Here is a 23,441-nt window from a genome sequence, read left to right as displayed (position 1 = left end):
AAAAAAAAAAAAAAAAAAAAAGAGCAAGTCCTGTCCTTGCAATAAATTTTTTTGGAAAAATAACTGAACTCTGTATATTGCTTCATGCATTTGCTCTCCAGCCTTAAGTATAGGCATGATACCAAACATCAACGTGACAAAAAAACTACAAAAAAATAAAAACAAACAAACAAATATCCCACACAACCTCAGGGGCCTCTGGGTGGCTCAGTCCGTTAAGTGTCCACCTTCAGTTCGGGTCATGATCCTGGGGTCCTGGGATCGAGGCCCATGTTGGGCTCCCTGCTTGGTGGGGAGTCTGCTCCCACTCCCCCTGCTCTTCTCCTGCTTGTGCTCTTTCTCCCTCACTCTCTCTCTAAAAAACAACAAAACAACTAACCCAATCTATTTGCTAATAATTGCAATGGATATAAATGAACCTTTAGCCATTAGAAATGGACACTTTGGGGTGCCTGGGTGGCTCAGAGGTTAAGCCTCTGCCTTCGACTCAGGTCATGATCTCAGGGTTCTGGGATGGAGCCCCGCATCTGGCTCTCTGCTTGGAGGGGAGCCTGCTTCCGCCCCTCTCTGCCTGCCTCTCTGCCCACTGGTGATCTCTCTCTCTGTCAAATAAATAAATAAAATCTTAAAAAAAAAAAGGACATTTTTCTGACCTGCAATTTTTTCTTTCTGACCTGCAATTTAGACTGTAAATTCATAGCTAAGAGATGAAGGGTTTTTTTTTTTTTAAAGCCCAGGACCCTGAGATCATGACCTGAGCCGAAGGCAGCGGCTTAACCCACTGAACCACCCAGGCACCCGAAATGAAGGTTTTTAGTATAAGTCACACAGTAGAGGACAAAAAGATGGAAAAAGGAATGTTTTTATACTACTAGAAAATCAATGCAAAATAGACCGTAGAGGTGCTAGATTATGAAGAGTGGGGCACCCATGGTAATCTCTTTAGCACTACAAAGAGGCTCCAAATCCTTATTCTAGAGAAAAGACTGCCCTTACCCTAAAGTCGACATGGAGCTTGTGATCCCGGCAAATGGGACAGGGATTCCCAGCAACTTTATCTCTACGCTGTGGAGAAAAGAAACTAGTAGTTGAAGAATGTTCAAAATCCTGTGAGAAAATATGCTACTGCCACTGTCACTATGGCATTCACCCTCACTCACATCCCATCCACGTACCACCTTCAGAAACTCACAATACATGTCTTTCTAGTCCGCTGTGGGGGTATTCCACCTTTGTGGTTTCTACGGTAGTCAGCCCAGATGGGGCGAGAGCCATAGCGGTTCTGGTATTCTGAAATGAAAGCTCATACAAGTTATTCCTGGTGGGGATAGTAGAAGTGTCTCTGTCCATTTATTGCAGACCCCACATGATCCTCCCCTTTCCTATTCAGAGGTACCTTCTGAGTCCAGATATTTCCAGGGTTCATTCTTATAAGGTGTTATCGGAACTGGGGACAAAGAATCTTCCTCAGAGGGGCTTCTGGTGCAAAGAGTCTGAAGAGGAACCTATAAATAAGGCAATAAATGAGAAAATGAGTTCAAGGAAAGGACCTGATAGTTTCGCTGCCCACGTTAGGGACAAGAAAAACATGCCCATGGTTCTAATGGAATAAAGCAAAAATATATTTAGAAAATAGCATCTTTGGGAGCCTGGGTGGCTCAGTGGGTTAAGCCGCTGCCTTCGGCTCAGGTCATGATCTCAGGGTTCTAGGATCGAGTCCCGCATCGGGCTCTCTGCTCTGCAGGGAGTCGGCTTCCTCCTCTCTCTCTCTCTTCCTGCTTCTCTGCCTACTTGTGATCTCTCTCTGTCAAATAAATAAATAAAATCTTAAAAAAAAAAAAAAAGAAAATAGCATCTTTGCTGGGGTAAAACTGAAGTCATCAACAAGCACTTTCTGTCTCTGACCGGATCCTGACGAAGATAATATGACAGGGTAACTACCATAGGTGACTGGGAAGCAGTCTTATTTGAGAAGACACACATGATGTGTTCCTGCTTTCAAAGATGTACTGAGGAAAGGGAAAAGAAAGGAAAAGGAGGATGTCTAGCTTCTTGGAAGGAAAATCCCTAGTGGGGAGAGGATGCATGATAAATGAGTCTCCATCCAAATCCAACCTGAATCATTGAATTTCCCAGCCTTACAAAAGTTGAAGGTCAACATTCCACAGATCAGAACAAACTTGAGTCCTAACGCTAGCTTTAAAGCTACCAGAGCTGTTATTAACTCCGTGGTGACCCCTGTCACCACTCTTAGGGAGTGGCAGCTGTGCAACCTTTCCTATGCCACCCTGCCCCACCAAGAATCTACCCTGCCCTACCAAGAACCTCCAGTGCGGTGAGTACATAAGGCTGGAGGGAAACCTCAATGTAGAAGACCAATATCTTGTATGCTCTGGTTAACAAACAAAACAAAACAAAAACTTAATTTAGCTAGATAAAGAGAGCCAAGAACTGGTCCTCAGGTCGTGAGAACGTATCCTAGTTTTACTGGGAGAGAGCTCAGCAGGTAGAAGTTAGTGTCCCTCAACTCAAGGACACTCCAGGGCACGACAGATTTAGACATTATATGCTTGCTTAAGAGCTGGTTGTGTATGACCAAGAGGCCCAATCCTTCACCTAATTCTTTAGCCCAGTTGGTGCCTTGGAAAAGAATATCAAACTCCTTTCCCTTGGCTGGGGATTAAAAACCCGCGAAGTACTGAGAAGGGTGAGGGGAAGGCGAAGAGTGGTGAAAGCAATGCTGCCTCAACAGGCCAAGGCATAATAAGGACTCGGGAGAGTCTCCGCTCCTGAATTCCCAGCAATGGAGCGACGACCTACAGAAAGTATAAGTGAGTGGTGGTTGTACAAAATGTGCTCCAAGGAGCTACCTGAACTCCGTAGGCACCTCTGAAGGGCGAAAGGCTAGGAAGGAGCCTCAGCCACGAACGCAAAACGGAGGCCGCCATGTTGACGTACGCCAAAGGCAAGAAGAGGCGGAAACGCAACTGCGCTTGCTCTAAGAAACTGACTAGGGTAGGGCCAAGGGCGAGCCCGCAGTGCGCGAGGCGGCCGCGCACTTGCGTCAGAACGGAAGCGTAAACGGAGGGGCTGTGGGGAGAAGCCAATTTCAACTGCGTCACAATCGAATTTGGCTTCAAAATTGCGTTTTCCCCGACCCAATCACTACAACTTCTAGATCTTATACTTAGAGCTTGCATTTTAAGAAATTTTGAAGGGGATTTCAACCGACATCTTCTCAATGCGCATGCGCCAGCCCGGTTCTACCAACCAGGGTGAGACGTGTTCTTGAGGACGGAAGCGGTGGAAGCAGAGGAAAGGGAGGTGCTAGGCTTTCCAGTCACGCGCTCGTAAGCGGGGGGGGGGGGGCGGGGAGAGGGGGAGGAGGGGGCGGGGGGGGGGGGGGGGGGGCCAGGAAAGAGGCGGAAGAAGGAACGGGCGGGGAAGGGGCTGAGCGAAGATGAAGGAAGGATAGCCAATCAGCTAGCGAGTTGTCTTTCGGGTTGGCCAATGAGTTCACTCCTCGCGCACAATGTCTCGCGACAAGGGCGTTTCACTAGCATGTTTGGGAGCGTTGGGCGGTGTCCGGGTATAAAAGACTCCGCCCGAGCAGGCAGCCGCCATTCTGGGGTTCGTTTAGAGGTAAGTTTGGGTGTGTTGTCGGTTGGTGGGTAAAGTTTTGTTGAGATCGTTTGACTGGGGAGGGGGTTAGGTTTGAGTTCTGTTGAGGACCGTGGTTTATAGAAGGCGGCTGTGTTCGGGTTGGGACATCGGGGTGTTCGGAGACAACAGATACGGTACTTTGGGGTGTTTAAAGCAACCCGTATTGATTATATCTTTCTCCCTTGTGTTCCTTTTATCCCAGGTTTGAATTTTCTCGGAGAAAGACAGGCCGGCCACGAGGAAAAAAAGAAACAAGCCGCAGCACCACCTAAGCCCTTGAAAGGATCCTGAGAGGGGGGAAAGGGAAAACAGCAGCCACCAGCCCAACCACTTGTGTCTTCTACCCCTTCCCACCTATCTTGCCTACCCCACCAGCCCACCCTGCATGGGACTTGAAATCTGTGGCCGAAGGACCGTCACCACATAACTTCAAAAATAATCAACCACCCACCCTTCCCAAACCCACCCAAATTCACTCATCCAGCGTTTACTTTTTTGAATCCACTCAGAACTTTTTTTCTACGACCCCCCCTCCCTAAATGGAGTTGGGTGGGGGGCAAATGAATACTGAGTTGGCCTTCATTTTTTTAAGAGACTTTTTGATCCAATGAAGCCCCCCAAATAATTGAGTTTTGGGTCCTGGTTGGTTGGTTTTATTTTTCTTCTCCAAAATTTTAACCCCCTCCCCCCTGAGCCCGAGGTGCTGACGTCGCAAAAAAATTGGATAGTAAGTGTCGAATTTTCCAAAACCAGCCTTGCAACAAGAAATCAACGTTTCCCGTTGTGAAACCAAAAATAATGAGAGGAAGAAATGAGCCAATAGAACAAAGTAGAGAACTGGAGAAGGACCAAGCCGGTCACTTAATCTCCATTAAAAAAGGGCCTTTGGTCTAAACAGTCTTGTTCTCTCTCTCCTACCACCTACCTTCCTGCCCTGCTGCAGGAAAGGAAAGGGTGGAGCGAGGGTCAGCAAGTGAGGATTTTGACGGTTAACCCTTGGTAATCCAGCCAATTCCAGACTGCCAAAGCCATAAGTGTTGCTTTTTATAAGGAGGAATGGTTAACTTCCTCTTGTTAGCAGTCTTCAAAAGGGTTAATGAGCTCACATACAAAAGATGGTGGATCTTGTGGCCCAGAAGTCCCACTTCTTTGTGTGTGAGACAAGCAGGGCGCCTTTCAATTTTCCAGATAAATAAGCAATCTGTACATAAAGATTGCAGGGTAAGGAGATGGGCAGAGAAGTAATAGCTGGCTGTGACTTTAAATAATTGTTAAATCCTCTCAATTTTAATGTAATTTGCTTGGGGTATATTTGTATGGTTAAAATAGGTGGCAATCTAGGAATAAAGATTGCAAGACACTTAATTCAGTACAAAATATAATTTTAGTGCCAGTACATACAAGACAATGGGGAGGTAAAGAATGTTTTGTAATTGTTGCAGTTTGCATAGGTTATTTAAAAGCAAAAATGATTAACATTTTTAACTTGATAACGTTTTGGTGGGTGGGAATACAGTCTAATAGGGGGTGTAAAGGTTGGGAAATGTGCAATTCAGGAGTATAATTTTTAAAAGCCATTTAGTGCAATTGAATGCTAGCTTTCTAAAAGATTTTGTGTCGTTAAAAGGAATTTTTTTCTTCCCTGCTTCAATATGGCGACTTTTCCTTGTCCTTTTGTCTTACAAGCGGCGTTGCAGGTTGTGTCTTGGCCCATTTTTCTCCTGTCCTCCCACCTCAACCCTATTTGTTGAGAGGGGTCCAAGTCCTCCCCCCTTTCCCTTTGTAGGAGAATGGGGGTGGTCGATGGTAGCAGGTTGAATCTCAGTTGGAAATTCAGTTCTTCCCCACAGAATATTGTTCTTGTAAATACTTTAATTGGTTTTATTTTCACAACTTTCTTACCCAAATTAGGTCAAAGACCATTAAGGATGGGTGCTGGTTTGGGGTATTTTACTGTAAAGGGGTGTTTTCTAGTGTAACTAGCTGCCGGCAGCGCCGGGATAGCTTTTTTTTAAGTTTTACTCTTCTCCATTACAAAATGGCGTCGTCCCTGCTTCTTTGTTGTTTTTTCTCCCCCCTTTTGCCACCCAGAGCTTAGGGCCGCCCTAGAAACTTGGTCAAGGGGGAGGAGCAGCACGGAAAGGTGATGTAATCCCCTTTCTTCTCTCCAGCCTCTTGAAACTCCACCCCTGAGCAGATGCCTTCTGTATTCCCTGTGCACGCTGCTGCTAGACAGGAAGACATTTACTTTAGAATATCTTTTATAATCTTGAAAAGGCTTGTAAGAATTAGGTCTTGAAGTTGTCCATCTCCCGGGCAGCTCTAGTTTTTATATTTAACGATCAGAGCCTGTTGCTTTTATTTTCACCCTCCTTCACTCATCACAACTGCTTGGAAGTTTAACCCCGCTTCAGTTGCCAAGGGTGGAAAACCAGTCAAACCAACAATACTTTAAGACTGGGAGCCTTCTGGTGCTGTGTGTGAGAGCTGTGTGTATGTAGATCTTGTGTGGTGGGAGATAGTGGGGAAAGGAGGACTTGTGAAAGTGACTTGAATAGACAAATGGAGCCTAATGACACTGAATTGTGCCATTTCTGCTCAGGAACCAGTCCTTGGGCCTGCATTTGGTCGCTTTGTATAATGAGACTGGGGGAGGGTGGGTACTTCAAGACTTCCTTTTAAATCGCCCTTATTCCCACCTCTGGGTTTGGGGATAAACTCTTTGTGTTCAGTGCTGTATCACGTTCTCCAGTTACGTAGCTCCTGTACATTGGTACTAGGATGAGAAGTGAATAGGAAAGGAGGCGGCAGTTGTAAACTCAAGGCAGGGGGATGCGAGCTACGGTGTCTGGTAAGCAAAATCTTTCTGGTATTACATTTCACAACCTTCATTTCTTTTTTCCAAAGAGCCACCTTTTTTGAATTTCTTTTTTCTTCCCTTTAGAAAGAAATTCCTTAAAAATCATTAATGGCAGAAAAATGTCTTCATTTTTCAACTTGTCAGTGCTTTCGCAATGGGTGCATGTTCACAGCCATGCCCTATCTGAGGGTGGTATTGGGTGTCCTGTCCCTTCTCTATCTTCCTCTGACTTTTTCAAAGTCCAATCTTTGTCAAATTCTTCATATACTTCTCATTTTTTAAATTCCTGATTTGAAGCATGGAGGTTCTAGGCAGAATTGGAAAGCCATTTTGTACAGCTGTCCTGTGGTAACTTGGTTAGACTCTCAGGGCTAATTTTCTGCTGGGTACAGATTCTCAAATTAGTACTTAAAACTTCAGGGTTGGGTGGGAGGGACTCTTCCACATGTCTATTGACCACAAGTTTTTTTTGTTTTGTTTTTTTATCTTTTAAGCAGTTTGCCATGTGTCTCTGCAGCATACCTTCCTTGGGAGCTGAATATTCTACCCATTGGGGTTCCTGATCTCTAGTGAACAGGGGATTTTTAAAGAAGATCTTCCTTAATATGGGAGATGGGGCAACAATGTCTTCTAGGGAAACCACATCCATCCAGAGAACCTCGGAGAACCTGATCCTTGTAGTTTGTGGCCAGTTATATTCTGGGAGCCTTTGCTGGGGTTGGGTGATTTTACATCCTCACTGAAAAGCAAATAAGATTTTGGGGAGATCACTGTACCAAGTTTTCAATATAAGTTTGAGGGATAGGGGCTTACTACTTAGGAGAGGTAAGACCTTGTGCATTACTTGAGAGACCTAATTTCAGTCCACAGAGTCTATTAGGACATAACCTCAAAACACCAAGAAAAGGGGAATTTCAGGGTTCAGATAACATTTTCATTTCCTGAAGTGCTAAGACTTCTAAGTTAAGGTAAATTCAGACTCCTTTCTCTTGTTATAAGAGGGTTATGATTGTTTTTAAAAGGGCTTTGATTTTTTTTTTTTTTTTTTTGATGGCTATGGGATAACTTTAGCCAAGCTAGGTATTTTTCACCTTGTTAATTGAATAACTCCCAAGTAAAAGTCATTTTGGAGGCAGGAGTTGGTGTCACTTAAGAATTTCTATGTTTCTCTCTGGTAAGAAAGAAAATTCCCCAGAGCCTTGTGTTGTCAGTCAGTAGTGCTCATCTCTGCCTGCAAAATCCATAAGAAGGAATGCACAGCTTAGGTCTAGGTGGAGATAAGCCTGGCGTTCTTCCCCTCCCCCTGCCCCTTTTGTATGTTCTATCTTCAAGGAAATTAAAAGCAAACATATCATGCCCTAGATTATTTTTGTTTCCAGAAAGCTTCCTTAAGTATTCGTTCCAGGTTCCAGAAAGTACTAGGAAATGCACTTGGTTACTGTCCCTCCTTCCCTGGTCAGCTCTGCATTTTCCACTGTAGGCCTGCGCCAGGAATTTAGGCTCTTCATTCCTTTGCAGTTGAGTGCCTTGTAACTTCTTTCAAAATATACTGACTTTGAAGTAAGGAAATTTGGTTGTAATACACTTGATATAGTCCTTAGTTTAAAATGAGTTAAAACTAATTTGCTTGTAGGAGAGCCATGAGAAAACCCATTTACATTTTGTCACGATTGGTACTTGTGAGACGAAACTTAGTTCTGTTAATTGTATTTCCAAAATACAAATAATAGAAAAATACTAGTGGAAAATGAATATTTAACATTTCTGCTTTGTCTTCTAGCTTCTCATGACTTTTCTTGCTTTTTGTGAATGGGGAAAAAGTTGTCCCTTGGTCTCATTCCCAGAAGAAGGCACTGGGCAGAATTTGGCTTTGTACTTGTTGGTCTCTTTCTGGGTGTCGTTATTCTTTCTTCTCTCCACCCTCTTGAGGAACATTTGAGTTCAGGTGACACTTCTTTTGAGTTTCTGAAGGAAGTAGGGGTAATACTCTTGTTGGCTCAGCTTGTACTTGGGTGTGCAAAAGTATTTCTCCAAGGTGATGTATATTGAGTTTTAATCAGTCAGGTCAGCAGTATTTGGCCTGGTGGGGGTGGTGGTGCTGGTTTGAATTGATGTTAATTTAATTGAAATCTTTTTGTCAAATTGTGTATATTGTGGTTGCTGTTATGTATTACTTTGGATTCACTCACTGCTTTTCCAGTTTCCAATAGATGGGAAATCTGTTTTATCCTTCTGTTGTATCTGTGTATGTATCTCTTGCTATAGTGTCCATATGCCACTTTATGGTGTCTTACTACATGGAAGAATGCCTTTCTCCCTGTGTCTGTGTCTGTAAGAATCACCACATTTCAGTGGATTTGGCCCATGGGCCCAGTATTCTACTTAAGTGTTTTTCTTCTGACCTCAGATTCTACCTGTCCTTGTGGAGGTTCCAGAGAGGCAGCAACAGCACACTTAATCCAGATTTGCTCACCTCAGCAAATTTTTTTTTTTTAACCTCATCTTTCTTTCTGTATTCAGCTCACAGGTTATGGTCTCAAGAATCAGCCTCTTCCCTGCTTCTGCTGCTGCTTCGCTAGGTTGTTAGGACCTGTCTATTTAGAAATTTATTGGCCTTCTTGTTGGGAGGATTAAAAGGTTGAGATTATTTTGCTTGTTTTTCTTTTTAGAACAAATTTTTGTTCTAAGAAATTTGTTCTCTTTTCTGCACAAAAATCTGCACAAAACACAACTTGTAAAACACGGATATTCCCACTTTCCTGCTGGGATTATGTCTGTTACCTGTACTGTAAGTAGGGGAGGCAAGAAATTGTTTTCTTCTTGATTCCTTTCTATCCAGCATTAACCTTACATTCGAAACGCAGATAGTACTGAGGTGGCTTTCTTTTTCAGTTCTGAGAATCTCGTGTTTAGAGGCATAAAAATCACAGAGCTACATTGATTCTAAATTACCTTAGGTTTTGGCCTAGAAATTGCTTCACACTTTATAACAGCAGTTTAGCTTTTAATGAGCTCTTTTTCTAATCTGGTCTAAAGTAGCTATTTAAAATTTAATGGCGTTTTCCCAGCTTCTAGTTTTATTCCATTCTTTTTGGCTCTCTGGTTTCTAATTTCAGGCCTTTCTTTTGGGGATCTTGGATGGTGGTGTGATTTTGAAGGGGAGTAATCAGATTTGCATCTTTGCTTTTGAAATCACAAACCAGTCTTAACTTTAAAACAATAAAATTTGTGCAGTATTTGGTTAATGAGTGACAGTTCTGTTCAAGGCTTAGGAGTGCCTGCTTGATTTCCTTTATATCCATTTGTCTCCATTTCTGGGAGCTACCCACAACTTTCTTGAGGGAAAGATTATGTTTTCAAGTTTTTATCACTCACCAACTGTCACTTCAACTGATTGTCTCCTGGTACAAGCAGAGCATACTCTACTGCTGGAGGTCATTGTGATTCTTAATAGATAAAAAGGAACTGACTAATCTTAGAAGATATTTAGCCCAAGTGTCTGAAATTGTACCAGTTCTTAACAAGCTGTACTTTTTTCCCCCCAAGCCAGATTTAGCAGCAGCTAAGAAGAAATAAGACCTAACAATAAGCAAGAAGACCTTGGAATGTTGAGTGTTTTGTTACGGAAACTTGACTCAGTCCTAGTACAATTTAGTGAAGTTCAGCTATCTAGGAAGGATGTAACCAGGAGGGAGAAAGGTGTGCTGCCCAGTCTTCCTGTCTTAATTGTCTTCCCATTCAGTCCTCCCCATGCTTAACTTACCAGGGCTTTTTTTCTCTGTGGTAATGATGTTTTGATTTTCTCTTACCTGGAAAATGGTGAGTGTAGTTGAATATAGATTGAATAATTAGTCACAAATTTTTATCAACTCTACAAATGGAATTTATTAGAGGGTATAGTGGGACTCTCCTTGCCACCCATTTATTCTGTGGGTTTATTTTGTCCTTGTCTTAGAAACCTCGATCATGGGTTCGGGTCCCATAGATCCCAAAGAGCTGCTCAAGGGCCTGGATAGCTTCCTTAACCGAGATGGGGAAGTTAAGAGTGTGGATGGGATTTCCAAGATTTTCAGGTGAGTCTGCCTGTTTTGGGGAGTCATTGTGAGCAGAGGATATTTTATGTTGAAATATGACTGTGAATAGGAATGACCGTTTTTGGAGGGGGAGAGAGAGAGTCAGTGAAATAAGATCGGTAGCCAATAATTTTAGACTACGTCATAGAAAAAGGTGATTCCTTGGTTCCTCACCATAATAGAATCTGGGTTTTGATGTCCACAGTCTTAAAGTCATGCTTTGGAAGGAAGGGAGCAGAAGAGCCAGGTGACAGAATTTTTGGTTCTGTTCTGGGTCACATTCCATTTACCCAGACTGCCATTTTCCTTCAGGGATTCTCCAGTTTCCGAGGGGAAGGCAAAAGACCAAGCCAGTCCTGAATAGACTATGAATGGATGGCTGTTAGTGCTAGCATTCTTAACTGGGAAGCAAAATCAAGTGTGTCCTGGGGGTTAGAAAAGCAGTGATGCTCACCTCCCCAGATCAGAGACCTCAATGTCCCTTCAGTTGTCTTCCATCCTCTCCTGGGATTCCATTTCACTCGATCCATCCCATCCCCCAGAGGCTTGTGTGACTTTCCTGTTCTGTGGCAAAGTCCCAGTCATAGGGATTTTTAGGCACTCCCACAGATCAGAGATGCTTCTGTTGAAAGAAGAGGCTCTTGCTCCATTTCTAACCTTAATATCTCTCCTACAGCCTGATGAAGGAAGCACGAAAGATGGTGAGTCGATGCACTTACTTGAACATTCTCCTGCAGACCCAGTCACCAGAAATATTGGTCAAGTAAGTGGGGATCTGGGTGTCTGGGCTGGGAAGATGTACATAGAAGGTGGGAGAGGGTGCAGGGGGTTCCTAGGTCATTGATGGGGGAGTAGGAGTGTGGGATGTGGCACTCCAAACCTGGAAAGGACATTACAGATTCTCCTACCTGCCTGCAGGTTTATTGATGTTGGTGGCTACAAGCTTCTTAACAATTGGCTGACCTATTCAAAGACAACGAACAACATTCCCCTCTTACAGCAAATTCTACTGACCCTGCAGCACCTCCCGCTCACTGTGGACCATCTCAAGCAGGTACCTTAAGTCTCTACAACACTAATGCTTCCTTTTTGCTTTAGCCTGGTAGATAAAATACATGGAGTCTGGTGTGGCAGTCTTGGGCCTGTGCAGGAGAGTGGTAGAAAAAATAGGAATTTAGTATCAGAAGACTTGGTTTATGTCCATTAATAGGTTTCTGGTTGGGGTAGTTCAGGTATTTGAGCCTCAGTTTTCTTGTCTTTCATTGGGAATGAATGCCCCTACCAACATTGGTTGTTTTTAGAATTAAGTTTGTATGCCTACAAAGGTTTTATAAATGGTAAAGTACAAGAGTAGTGGTGGTCGCAGTTAGGGACTGTTAAGAAATTGTGGGCAGGGCGCCCAACTGGCTCAGTTGGTCTTGGGGTTGTGGGTTTGAGCTCCTGCTTTGGTGTAGAGATAACTTTAAAAATAAAATCTCACAAAAAAGAAATTGCGTGTGAGTTTGTGCAGTTCTTAGCTCTAAGAGGACTCATTTTCCTCCTTGTATTTAACTTTCTCCCCATCTCTCACAGAACAACACAGCCAAACTGGTGAAACAGCTGAGCAAGTCAAGTGAGGATGAAGGTAGGGGCCAGCCCTTCCTCATGACTGCCTCTTTGTTATTTTCTTTTCTTTTCTCTTTTTTAAGATTTTATTTATTTATTTGACTGAGAGCGAGATCACAAGTAGGCAGAGAGGCAGGCAGAGAAAGGGGGGAAGCAGGCTCCCCACCGAGCAGAGAGCCCGATGCGGGGCTCCATCCCAGGACCCTGAGATCATGACCCAAGCTGAAGGCAGAGGCTTAACCCACTGAGCCACCCAGGCGCACCCCCCCCCTTTGTTATTTTTGTGTCTTACTCCTATCCTTGAACTATCCTGTCACTCCTTGCTACCTCACTATACTTTTCTCTTTCTTTTAAAAATTGAGACTCTCTTGGGTGCCTGGGTGGCTCAGTGGGTTAAGCTGCTGCCTTCGGCTCAGGTCACGATCTCAGAGTCCTGGGATCGAGTCCCGCATCGGGCTCTCTGCTCAGCAGAGAGCCTGCTTCCCTCTCTCTCTCTGCCTGCCTCTCCATCTACTTGTGATTTCTCTCTGTCAAATAAATAAATAAAATCTTTTAAAAAAAAAAAATAATAAAATAAATAAATAAATAAAAATTGAGACTCTCTAACCTTTCTCCCTTTCCTGATCTGAATTCCGAATGGGATTTGTCCATTTCTCTACTATTGAATGTAAGATGAGATCCCATACTTAAAAACTGATGCTTACTATCTCTTGGTGTAAAAGGCATATACTTAAACTTCTTTGGAGAAGATAGTGTCATCCTAGAGAGTGTTGTCATCATTTCCTTTTATTTATTTATTTATTTATTTAGATGGGAGTTCCTTTTATTTTTCTAAATAAATATAGCATATTCTGGGACCTTCAGTGTGTAATAGACATATAGTACTACCAATAAACACCTTCCTTTAGGACATGGGCAGAAAGAATCCTGATCAAAGATCATAGCTTTGTTAGCAACAGAGTCTTTCTTTTTCTTAAGACAAAGGGTATTGGAGCCCTTGGCAAGGACATACAGTTCTGGCATAAAGACAGGGCCTGGCTCCAGAAAAGGCTTCCCAGCCTTTTCTTTAGTGAAGAAAAGGGTTTATACCCAGTGTACAAACCACTAGCACAAAACATTAGTATCCCACAAGTGAACAGTATTCTAGCAGAGCTAATCCCTGATCAGAATAGGCTTATTCTTTTGTCTAAAGGGAATGGTGTGCCAGGGCCTTTTGGAAAGAGGCTTTGGCAGTTTGGTATAGAAGGAGCATGTAGGCCTGGGTAAGCGTATCTGAAATTCTTCAGCTATAGAAGAAAACACTGGGAACGTTTACCAAGATAAGGGGTTTAACAGTGTTTAAGTGAAAAATGTTCTCTAGCTTTCCATTCTTTTTTATTCTCGGTTTTAGATTTTTTAAAATACTGAACACGTCTGTTTTTGTGACATAACAGAGTATATTGAGTAATAATTCGTAATGTAGCACATACTGTAGAATTTCCTTTTAAATCATTGCCCATCTCTTATTTTTTCATTTTCAGGTATAGTGTTCCTTGTTTTCCCGTTGTCTAGTTGTGTTGCCACCTTTGAATACAGCTTTAATTGTTCTGTTACTTCCTTTGAATACTGAAATTTGTACATTCCTTATGGACCTTAAAGTCTCACTAGACCATAGTATCAGTTGGTCCAAAAAGGTTTAGGGTATCCCTGTATTGGGGATGCACTGGAGTTCATGTTGCCTTAAATATAGAAATTGCTAGTTGTATATTTGAAAAGTTAGGGTTTATGGGGTGCCTGGGTGGCTCAGTGGGTTAAAGCCTCTGCTTTCAGCTCAGGTCATGATCCCAGGGTCCTGGGATCGAGCCCCACATTGGGCTCTCTGCTCCACGGAGAGCCTGCTTCCTCCGCTCTCTCCCTGCCTGCCTCTCTTGCCTACTTGTAACCTGTGTCTGTCAAACAAATAAATAAAATCTTTAAAAAAAAAAAGAAAGAAAAGTTAGGGTTTAATGTTTTCAACAATCTCATTATCAAATAAGTCTATATGTGGAAATGTTGGCAAGAGGCTGGTGCCGTAGGTAAGAGCTGTTCTTTGCCAAGTACAAAAGGCAAGAGCTGTAGGGGTTTTTGTTTTTGTTTTTCCTATATATTTGGAAACACATTTTTATCCTTTAAATTCTCTGTTCATCTTCTTTCTCTAAATAATGCCTTCCCCGTCCGTAAAGTGGTCTGCTTTAAGCTCTTCGCCTTTGCTACATTTAATTGATTTTTTTAAAGCCATTAATCACTAGTAGCATTCTAGGCAAAAAGGTGGCTTAGGAAATCTTTTATAAGATGGATCTAAATCTGTTCCTTGAAACTTTGTTTGCCTTTAGGTAGGACAACGTAGAGTAATACTGTTCTTAGCTTTTCAGATACTTGAACTCTGCCTGTTTCCTGATTTTAGTTTAATACATGGTTAGCAGAAGAGCATCGGCACTGGCTTCATTCTGGTGCTTTCTAGCTTTCTGACTCTGATCTTTATGCTGCTGTGTGTCTGTGAAAGAGGAATAAAAATCTTCAAGTTATAACAGCCATATGAGATACATGTAAAACAACTGATGTAGTTTTTATAATGTACCTTGTATGTAATTAATGTGTCATCTTCCCCTCCAACCCCCCACTGGATTGGAATAGAAGACTACCATGTGATTCATTGTTCCATTTTTTTTTTTTTAAGATTTTATTTATTTGACAGAGAGATCACACGTAGTCAGAGAGGGGGGAAGCAGGCTCCCTGCTGAGCAGAGAGCCCGATGCGGGGCTCGATCCCAGAACCTAGGATCAGTGACCTGAGCCGAAGGCAAAGGCTTTAACCCACTGAACCACCCAGGCGCCCCTCATTGTTCCATTTTGAAGAGTTTGGTTTTTGAGCCTATCTCATGTTGTTGTTAAAATTCTATGTTCCTTTTTCTGTTATACAGATTTTTATAGTATATCTTTAAACATCCTTGTTTTCTGTTAGTGAAAGAAAATATTTTTAGCTACTTAGGCATTTCCCTTTATACTCTGACCTGCAGAGCTCCGGAAATTGGCTTCAGTCCTTGTCAGTGACTGGATGGCTGTCATCCGCTCCCAGAGCAGTACCCAGCCTGCTGGTAAGTTCCTTAGTCTTTTATCCCTTGTGTTTCTTTCTTTCCCACTGGGACATGGCCTTCAGTGCCTTTAGCCTGCTTCACCTCTTAACAGTGTTTCTTTTTAAGTAAAATCCTTTAATGCTTTTTATTTTCATAACAGAGAAAGATAAGAAGAAACGTAAAGAAGAGGGGAAGAGTCGAACCATCCCTCCTGAGCGACCCTTGACTGAGGTGAAGGCTGAGACCCGGGCCGAGGAGGCCCCAGAGAAGAAGAAAGAGAAGCCCAAGTCTCTCCGAACCACAGCACCAAGTCACGCCAAATTCCGTTCCACTGGTAGGGCTGCTGGCTGGTCTTGGGAAGGTCTGTGGGTAGATGTACACCTAGGATTTTGTAGTGGATTAGCGGATTTATGATAGGGCACACATGGAAGAAGGAAGATTAATGGGTGAGGCTTGGGTTGGATGAAGATTTAGGGTTGGACCAGGGAGGAAGAGTTGAGAGTGGGAAGGAGTTCAACCCCAACAGCATGTTTCTTCCCACAGGGCTAGAGCTGGAGACTCCGTCTTTGGTGCCTGTGAAGAAGAACGCCAGTGCAGTGGTGGTTTCTGACAAGTACAACCTTAAACCCATTCCCCTCAAGCGTCAGAGGTATGGACCACATCCTCAGTTTCTGCGTGGGTTAGTTTGTGGATATGAGGGAGAAGAAGGGGCAAGTCAGAGTGAGTCAGAGATGTTGTTGACAGTTCCTCTTCTGACAGCACCACAGTTGCTCCAGGAGATGCTGCACCCCCTGCAGAGAAGAAATACAAGCCACTGAACACCACACCGAATGCCACCAAAGAGATCAAAGTGAAGATCATCCCACCACAGCGTGAGTCTAAAGTAGAAGAATGCACTTTGGGAGCAAACTCTTAATGGGAATGAATGTTGAAGGGTGGGTAGGGGGTGGATTTCTTGGTGACTTAATTTTTGCACCTCTGGAGGTCCCCTTTCATAGGATTACTTAAAAGTAATTTTAGAGATGAGTCTTAGAGGTATGCTATTCAGTGACTGATTAGGGATTCCCCCAGCTTTGGGATATTCTGTCTTGTCCATGTGGGCTGCCTTCTTCAGTTACCTGAACTCTAATTCATACTCAAAGGGTCGGTTGCTTGCCTTTAAAATTTTTAAAAGAAAGGGCGCCTGGCTGGCGCAAGTGGAGGAGCATGCAACTCTTTATCTCCAGGTTGGGAGGTCAAGACCTACGCTGGTTGTAGAGATTACTTAAAAACAAAATAAAAAATAGAATAACAAGAATTTCTTACGTGAATCCAGCATATTCTTCCTGGTTACCTTGAACTTACTATGTCCTCAGTCGTGACGGGGTCTCCATTGGCCCATTTCCTGCCCAGACTTTGTCTATAGGAATAGGATTGTGAAAAAGGTCTGATGATTCCATTTTATGCTTTTTCCTTTTGTAGCCATGGAAGGCCTGGGCTTTCTGGATGCACTCAATTCAGCCCCTGTTCCAGGCATCAAAATTAAGAAGAAGAAGAAGGTGCTGTCACCTACAGCTGCCAAGGTATGAGCACTAGGCCGTAGGTGTGAGTGACAGGGTATCAAAAGTAAAGTAGAAGGAAGGGCTCAGCACCTGGCAGTGGTTGGGGAGGACAACAAGATGTGGACTGTGGTGGAGGTGGTGCAGGGTCGGTGGTATGACAGAATCTTCCTTTATAGGAACTCATGGGGGATCCTGTCTAAGACCCCAGACTAATTGTCTTACCTTAACCTTGTTTCACATCAGCTCATGAACTTCTTTTTCTTTCACAATAGCCAAGCCCATTTGAAGGGAAAACGAGCACAGAACCAAGCACAGCCAAACCTTCTTCCCCAGAACCAGCACCTCCTTGTGAGGCTATGGACACAGACCGCCCAGGCACCCCAGTTCCCCCTGTTGAAGTTCCAGAGCTCATGGATACAGGTGAGTCTAGAAATTGGTTCAGGTCTGGGGGTTTTCTAAAGGGACAGACCTTGGTCTGAAACCTCTCCTGCTTACAGCCTCTTTGGAGCCAGGAGCACTGGATGCAAAGCCAGTGGAGAGTCCTGGAGATCCTAGCCAGCTGACCCGGAAAGGCAGGAAGAGGAAAACTGTGACGTGGCCTGAGGAGGGCAAACTGAGAGAATATTTCTATTTTGAACTGGATGAAACTGAACGAGGTGAGCGGTCAAGATTTTTGTGTAGTAAGTGGGCATAGGGAGCTTAAAAAGGACTGGGTTGTGTTTACTTTTTTTTTCTCCTTGCCAATAGTAAATGTGAATAAGATCAAGGACTTTGGTGAGGCTGCTAAGCGAGAGATACTGTCAGACAGACATGCATTTGAGACAGCCCGGCGTCTGAGCCATGACAACATGGAGGAGAAGGTGCCATGGGTGTGCCCGCGGCCCCTGGTTCTTCCCTCACCCCTTGTCACCCCTGGAAGCAACAGCCAGGAGCGATACATCCAGGCTGAGCGGGAGAAAGGAATCCTTCAGGAGCTCTTCTTGAACAAGGAAAGGTGAGCAAAAGAGTGTGGGCATGAACGAACCATGGTCTTGTTAAATACTTGGACTCCTGAGGGGTACATTCCCTGGAGTAATATGGAGGTGGGTGGGGGCTAGGAGGGAATTTGAAGGGTTTAAATAATTTGTCACTTTTTTTCCCGTCACCTGTGGTGTTCTTAATAGTCCTCATGAACCTGATCCTGAGCCCTATGAACCTGTACCCCCGAAGCTCATCCCCCTAGATGAGGTGAGCACATGCTATGTGGTGATGGAGGGTGTGATCGATTTTAATGTGTCTTCTGACAATTCATTTCCATTTCAAATGGAATGTGTCTTCATTCTTTCAAAGTTAGTCCTGATTATTCTCCTGTCTTGCAGGAATGTTCCATGGATGAGACTTCATATATTGAGACTCTGGAGCCTGGGGGAGCTGGTGGCTCACCTGATGGGGCAGGTGGCTCCAAGTTGCCCCCTGTCCTAGCCAATCTCATGGGAAGCATGGGTGCTGGGAAGAGCCCCCAGGGTCCTGGAGGAGGAGGCATCAATGTCCAAGAGATCCTCACCTCCATCATGGTATGAGCCCACCTTCCTCTTTTCCAGTTTCTCTGGAATCTCTCTTTTTACCCCAGTACTTGTCTTCTCACTTGGTTCCTCATCTGGCTCTTCTCTCTGCAGTTGTTACCCTTGCACTCTGTTGACCTTGTTCTTTATTCATCTTACCTTACAGGGTAGTCCAAATAGTCATCCCTCAGAGGAACTGCTAAAGCAACCAGACTATTCAGACAAGATCAAGCAGATGCTCGGTAATCACCAGGGCCAGTCCTGGAGCTTGGGGGAGGAAGCCTACTGCAGAGTTGAGGGCGAGCAGGGAGCAGGGTTTACAGACAGTGGTGAGCAGGGGTATTACTGCTGGTGGGGAGGGCAAGACTGGACAGAGCATTGCTTTGCCAAGTTGGTCTGAGGGGGTCAGAAAGGCACACCTAATTAGGAAGTCATGCCACTCTTCTAGCATCCTCTTGTTCTACTTTTTTTCTTTTTTAATAGTGCCACATGGACTATTAGGCCCTGGTCCAATAGCCAATGGTTTCCCACCAGGAGGCCCTGGGGGCCCGAAGGCCATGCAGCATTTCCCCCCTGGGCCTGGGGGACCTATGCCAGGTAGGTGATAGTGAGAGGTTGGAATGGGTTTACTTGCTTAATTTTGACCTGGTAATAATGTAGGTTTGACCCAAAGGTGGGAGGTGGTTTAGGGTGGGAGAGGACCTCCCTGAGTGTAACACATAGCTGATACTGTCTTTTTTTTTCCTTAACAGGTCCTCATGGAGGCCCTGGTGGGCCAGTGGGTCCACGTCTCTTGGGTCCCCCACCCCCTCCACGAGGGGGTGATCCCTTCTGGGATGGCCCAGGTGACCCCATGCGGGGGGGCCCAATGCGGGGAGGCCCGGGACCAGGTCCTGGACCATACCATAGAGGCCGCGGTGGCCGAGGAGGAAATGAACCACCTCCTCCTCCTCCTCCCTTCCGGGGGGCCAGAGGAGGTCGCTCTGGAGGAGGACCCCCAAATGGACGAGGGGGCCCTGGTGGGGGCATGGTTGGAGGTGGTGGGCATCGTCCACATGAAGGCCCTGGTGGGGGCATGAGCAGCAGCAGTGGACATCGTCCCCATGAAGGCCCTGGCAGTGGCATGGGTGGTGGGCACCGCCCCCACGAAGGCCCTGGCGGTAGCATGGGTGGAGGTGGGGGACATCGTCCCCACGAAGGTCCTGGTGGTGGCATGGGCAGTGGCACTGGACATCGTCCTCATGAAGGCCCTGGCAGTGGCATGGGTGGAGGCAGTGGACATCGCCCCCATGAAGGCCCTGGTGGAGGAATGGGTGCTGGAAGTGGACATCGCCCCCATGAAGGCCCTGGTGGGAGCATGGGTGGAAGTGGTGGACATCGCCCCCATGAAGGTTCTGGACATGGTGGGCCCCATGGCCACCGGCCTCATGATGTCCCTGGTCACCGAGGCCATGACCATCGAGGGCCACCACCTCATGAGCACCGTAGCCATGATGGCCCTGGCCATGGAGGAGGGGGCCACCGAGGGCACGATGGAGGCCACAGCCATGGAGGAGGTGAGAATGGTTCCTGCTCACTATGTGGCTTTTGATGTCCCATGCAAGTTTTGGGGGAGCATCACTATGCTGGGTATGCTAGGCCAGACATGAAATCACCCTATTTTTGGTATGTCTGGTAGTTGTTACCTTTTGGCCTTCCCTCAAATCCCTAAGATTCCATGTCTCCCTGAAAGATAGTTTTCAGGATGCTATCGATAGGGTGGTGATGGGGTGCGAGGGTGGCTTTGAGCTCTTAGCCATGTTCTATCTAATGATTCCACCATCATTCCCACAGACATGTCCAACCGCCCTGTTTGCCGACATTTCATGATGAAGGGCAACTGCCGCTATGAGAACAACTGTGCCTTCTACCACCCGGGTGTCAATGGGCCCCCCCTGCCCTAGGGACCACCTCCTCTGCCCCACCCACACACACCCCTGTGGACTGCAGCCTTGCTCCTTCCACCCTCTTATGGCTTCTGTGAGGCCCACATTCCCCTGTCCCCAGCTGATGAGGAGCCGGCCCCCTCAGTTCCCACCTGCTTGGGTTTCTGGGGGTTTTCTGATCACTGGTGCGCATTGATGTACATATTTTCCTCCAGTCTGGGGAGGAGAGAGACTAGATACATTCTGTACCCTGGACTGCTGAAGAGAAGACCCAGTTGGCTTCACTTTTTGAGGAGATTTGCCCTATAACCCCAAACCCTTTTCCAGTATTACCCTTTATGCCTGAGAACCTAAAGCTGGTTATCCTGGAGAACACCTCTACTCTATTGTGGGTCCTCCACATGCACACAGAACTGACATGGGATCAGATGCACTTATGAAATCATCCCAGCCAAGTTCATTCTTCTCATGGGGTGGGGAGATGGTAAAAGGGGTATTATATACCCCACTGCACTGAGAGGGCTCAATCAGGCTGGATTTGAGTTCTGGAATACATCATCCCCACTTCCACCTTGACAGAGGCTTTCCATTGAGTCCCTTTCTCAAGTAAGACTTTGCAACCTTCTGTGAACACCCAAGTCTGCATCATGGGTCTGCTAGGTTCACTGATGGTCAATTCACGCCTGCATCCAAGTGGAAGTTGTAGCTGGCATAGGCGAGGCTGGTGGTGTTGGCCCACCCTTGCCTGTAGCTATTCTGGAAACTAACACTTGAGTGAGACCAGCTTTTCATCAACTTGCCAGGCCCTCTGGGCCTGACAGTCACACTACATGCACTGCCTTCAGGAGTTGGCGCACTCTGCCCCCACCTGGAACCTTGTCAGTGTGAAGCCTCTGGCTCCCTTGCCCTGTCAGCCACCTCTGAGTCCCACCAGGTGCCTTCCTGGGTGGGTGCCGCAAAGCTGACGCACCTTTCCCCAGCCCTCTCCTTCCCAGGTCTCGGCATCAGTTGTTTTCTATGAAAACAGTGGATTGGTTGGCTTCTGTGCAGGGTCTTGGGTTAGAGCCACGATGGATTTGAGGGATGAGTATTTTTTTTCTTTTGGTTTTGTATATTTTGTACATTAATAAACAGTGGAAAGAGAAGCAGCTTATTTAACCCCTAGTGTGTTTGGGCTCTTTGTTTAAAAAAAAAAAAAAAAAATCCACCACTGTCTGCTTAAGTACATTAGTACAAACCTCTGTGTCCCTTTGAGGAGCTAAAATTGGTTCTGCTCTTGAGGTGTGGGTATTGAGTGAAATACTGGTGAAAGAATTTTTTAAGATTTTATTTGATAGAGATCACAAGTAGGCAGAGAGGCAAAGAGGGAGAGCCCGATACAGGGCTCCATCCCAGGACCCTGAGATCATGACCTGAGCTGAAGGCAGAAGCTTTAACCCACTGAGCCACCCAGGTGCCCCTGAAAGAATATTTTGAACATAAAAGACCACAGGTACAACATTCTTTGAGCAAGCCTTGGGACCTAGGCAAACTGCTTTTCACATTGCCAGAGCTGCTGGAGCTGCTGTCAGTATGTGTCGACGTTCACTTCACCTCTAGTTGACCCTACCATCCCTATGGATTTGCCTAGGGAAGGAGTAAAGTGTGGGTGGGTGGAAGCAGCAGGGAGAGTGGAAGGAGGAAAACTCCCAAGAGCAGTTTCTGGGAGAAGGAAAAACTGGTGGCTCCCTTTTTTTAAAACTGGTGGCTCCTTTTAAGAGCAGTTTCAGTGGATAAAGCAGCAGAACAGCTGCTTTTCCCCCAAAGAGAAGAGCTGCTCTTCCCTAAAAAGTGGCTCTGCAAAGCAGATGTCAGTAGGCCTACCACCTGGTGATGTTGAATTCTTTTTTTTAAAGATTTTATTTATTTTATTTGACAGAGATCGCAGAGAGGCAGGAAGAGAGAGAGAGGGAGGAGGAAGCAGGCTCCCGGCAGAGCAGAGAGCCTGATGTGGGGCTCCATCCCAGGACCCTGGGATCACGACCTGAGCCAAAGGCAGAGGCTTTAACCCACTGAGCCACCCAGGCACCCCTGGTGATGTTAAATTCTTAAGGACAGGTATTGAGGGTTTCGTTGATGGAGTAAGGTCTTGGAGACAGGTTTTGGAGATCAGAACATAGAGGGATAGGAGTAACTTCAAATAGGAATTTCTGCTATTCTTGAAAACAGAAATTAGGATAGTGCATTTTTGGGAAGATGGGGCTATAGGGGCATGGATTAAGAAGAGTGGTCTTCAGGGGCATTTGGCTAGCTCAGAGTTTTGAGTTCCATGTTGGGTGTAGAGATTAGGGAAAAAAAACTACAAACAGCTCATTTTGGGGCACCTGGGAGGCTTGGTAGAGCATGTGAGACTCCTGATCTCAGGGTCATGAGTTGGAGCCCTATGTTGGGCCTACTTAAAAACATTTAGCGTGCCTGGGTGGCTCAGTTGGTTAAGCAACTGTCTTTGGCTCAGATCATGATCCTGGAGTCCTGGGATTAAGTCCTGCACTGGGCTCCCAGCTCCACAGGGAGTCTGCTTCTCCCTCTGACCTCCCATCTCGTGCTTTTTTGCACTCTCCCAAATAAAATTTTTTTTTTTTTTAAAGATTTTATTTATTTATTTGACAGAGACCACAAGTAAGCAGAGAGGCAGGCAGAGAGAGAGGAGGAAGCAGGCTCCCTGCTGAGCAGAGAGCCCGATGTGGGGCTAGATCCCAGGATGCTGGGATCATGACCCGAGCCGAAGGCAGAGGCTTTAACCCACTGAGCCACCCAGGCACCCCAGTGCTACCAAATAAATAAAATCTTTAAAAATTTTTAAAAAAAGAACAGTTTTCAACCTAACATCAGAATCATCTGAGAGGCTTCTTAAAAGACATGAGGAATGGCATCCAGCACATTTTATGATTCAGTAGTTGGGATGGATCCTGAGATTCTGCATTTCTAAGAAGTTCCCATGTGTTGCTGCTGCTGATCTGGAAAACACTCAAAACACATTGCCCTAGAACCCAAGTTTCTTGGCTGTTTCTTCCAGGAGTGGCCACAGGAGGGCCATAACCACCTAAATTTCACAGGTCTCATTTACATTTAGCAAGGCCAACGGAGCTATTTTTTTTTTTT

General features: G+C 45.3%; 2 protein-coding genes across 3 annotated transcripts in view; one reads left to right on the top strand and one right to left on the bottom strand.

Moving 5' to 3' along the window:
• The window catches only part of MRPS18B (mitochondrial ribosomal protein S18B), an 8,660-nt gene extending 5,676 nt beyond the window's left edge, over nucleotides 1–2,984 (bottom strand). Inside the window, exons 1-4 of the mRNA XM_059399749.1 lie at nucleotides 2,871–2,984; nucleotides 1,397–1,505; nucleotides 1,193–1,290; nucleotides 997–1,065 (exon numbers count right to left, since the gene is read on the bottom strand). Coding sequence (XP_059255732.1) covers nucleotides 997–1,065; nucleotides 1,193–1,290; nucleotides 1,397–1,505; nucleotides 2,871–2,948 — 354 coding nt within the window. The 5' untranslated portion in view covers nucleotides 2,949–2,984. The remainder of the gene's footprint in view (nucleotides 1–996; nucleotides 1,066–1,192; nucleotides 1,291–1,396; nucleotides 1,506–2,870) is intronic.
• Nucleotides 2,985–3,865: 881 nt separating this feature from the next.
• On the top strand, nucleotides 3,866–21,458 carry PPP1R10 (protein phosphatase 1 regulatory subunit 10). 2 transcript variants are annotated; one of them, XM_059399737.1, is made up of 19 exons: nucleotides 3,866–4,390; nucleotides 10,479–10,596; nucleotides 11,273–11,359; nucleotides 11,515–11,650; nucleotides 12,169–12,220; nucleotides 15,237–15,314; nucleotides 15,454–15,627; nucleotides 15,837–15,942; nucleotides 16,053–16,165; nucleotides 16,755–16,855; nucleotides 17,107–17,254; nucleotides 17,332–17,490; nucleotides 17,582–17,828; nucleotides 17,998–18,061; nucleotides 18,193–18,387; nucleotides 18,542–18,617; nucleotides 18,859–18,972; nucleotides 19,128–19,931; nucleotides 20,209–21,458. In XM_059399737.1, the coding sequence occupies exons 2-19, from the start codon at nucleotides 10,490–10,492 to the stop codon at nucleotides 20,316–20,318; spliced, it is 2,871 nt and encodes a 956-aa protein (XP_059255720.1). In that variant the 5' UTR covers nucleotides 3,866–4,390; nucleotides 10,479–10,489; the 3' UTR covers nucleotides 20,319–21,458. The 2 variants fall into 2 exon arrangements, with proteins under 2 accessions (XP_059255720.1, XP_059255719.1); XM_059399736.1 differs by lacking the exon at nucleotides 3,866–4,390 and adding an exon at nucleotides 6,394–6,514.
• The last annotated feature ends 1,983 nt before the right edge of the window (nucleotides 21,459–23,441 follow it).

This window comes from Mustela nigripes, chromosome 5 (genome assembly GCF_022355385.1).
Source record: "Mustela nigripes isolate SB6536 chromosome 5, MUSNIG.SB6536, whole genome shotgun sequence".
Lineage (NCBI taxonomy): Eukaryota > Metazoa > Chordata > Mammalia > Carnivora > Mustelidae > Mustela > Mustela nigripes.
This window is presented reverse-complemented; position numbering and strand designations above follow the sequence as displayed.

Bases quoted from the DNA above. Each gene is read 5' to 3' on its own strand.
- PPP1R10 (XM_059399736.1), top strand. The intron at 15,315-15,453 runs GTAAGTTCCTTA...TTTTCATAACAG, and splicing joins GAGCAGTACCCAGCCTGCTG to AGAAAGATAAGAAGAAACGT. The intron at 17,491-17,581 runs GTGAGCGGTCAA...CCTTGCCAATAG, and splicing joins ACTGGATGAAACTGAACGAG to TAAATGTGAATAAGATCAAG.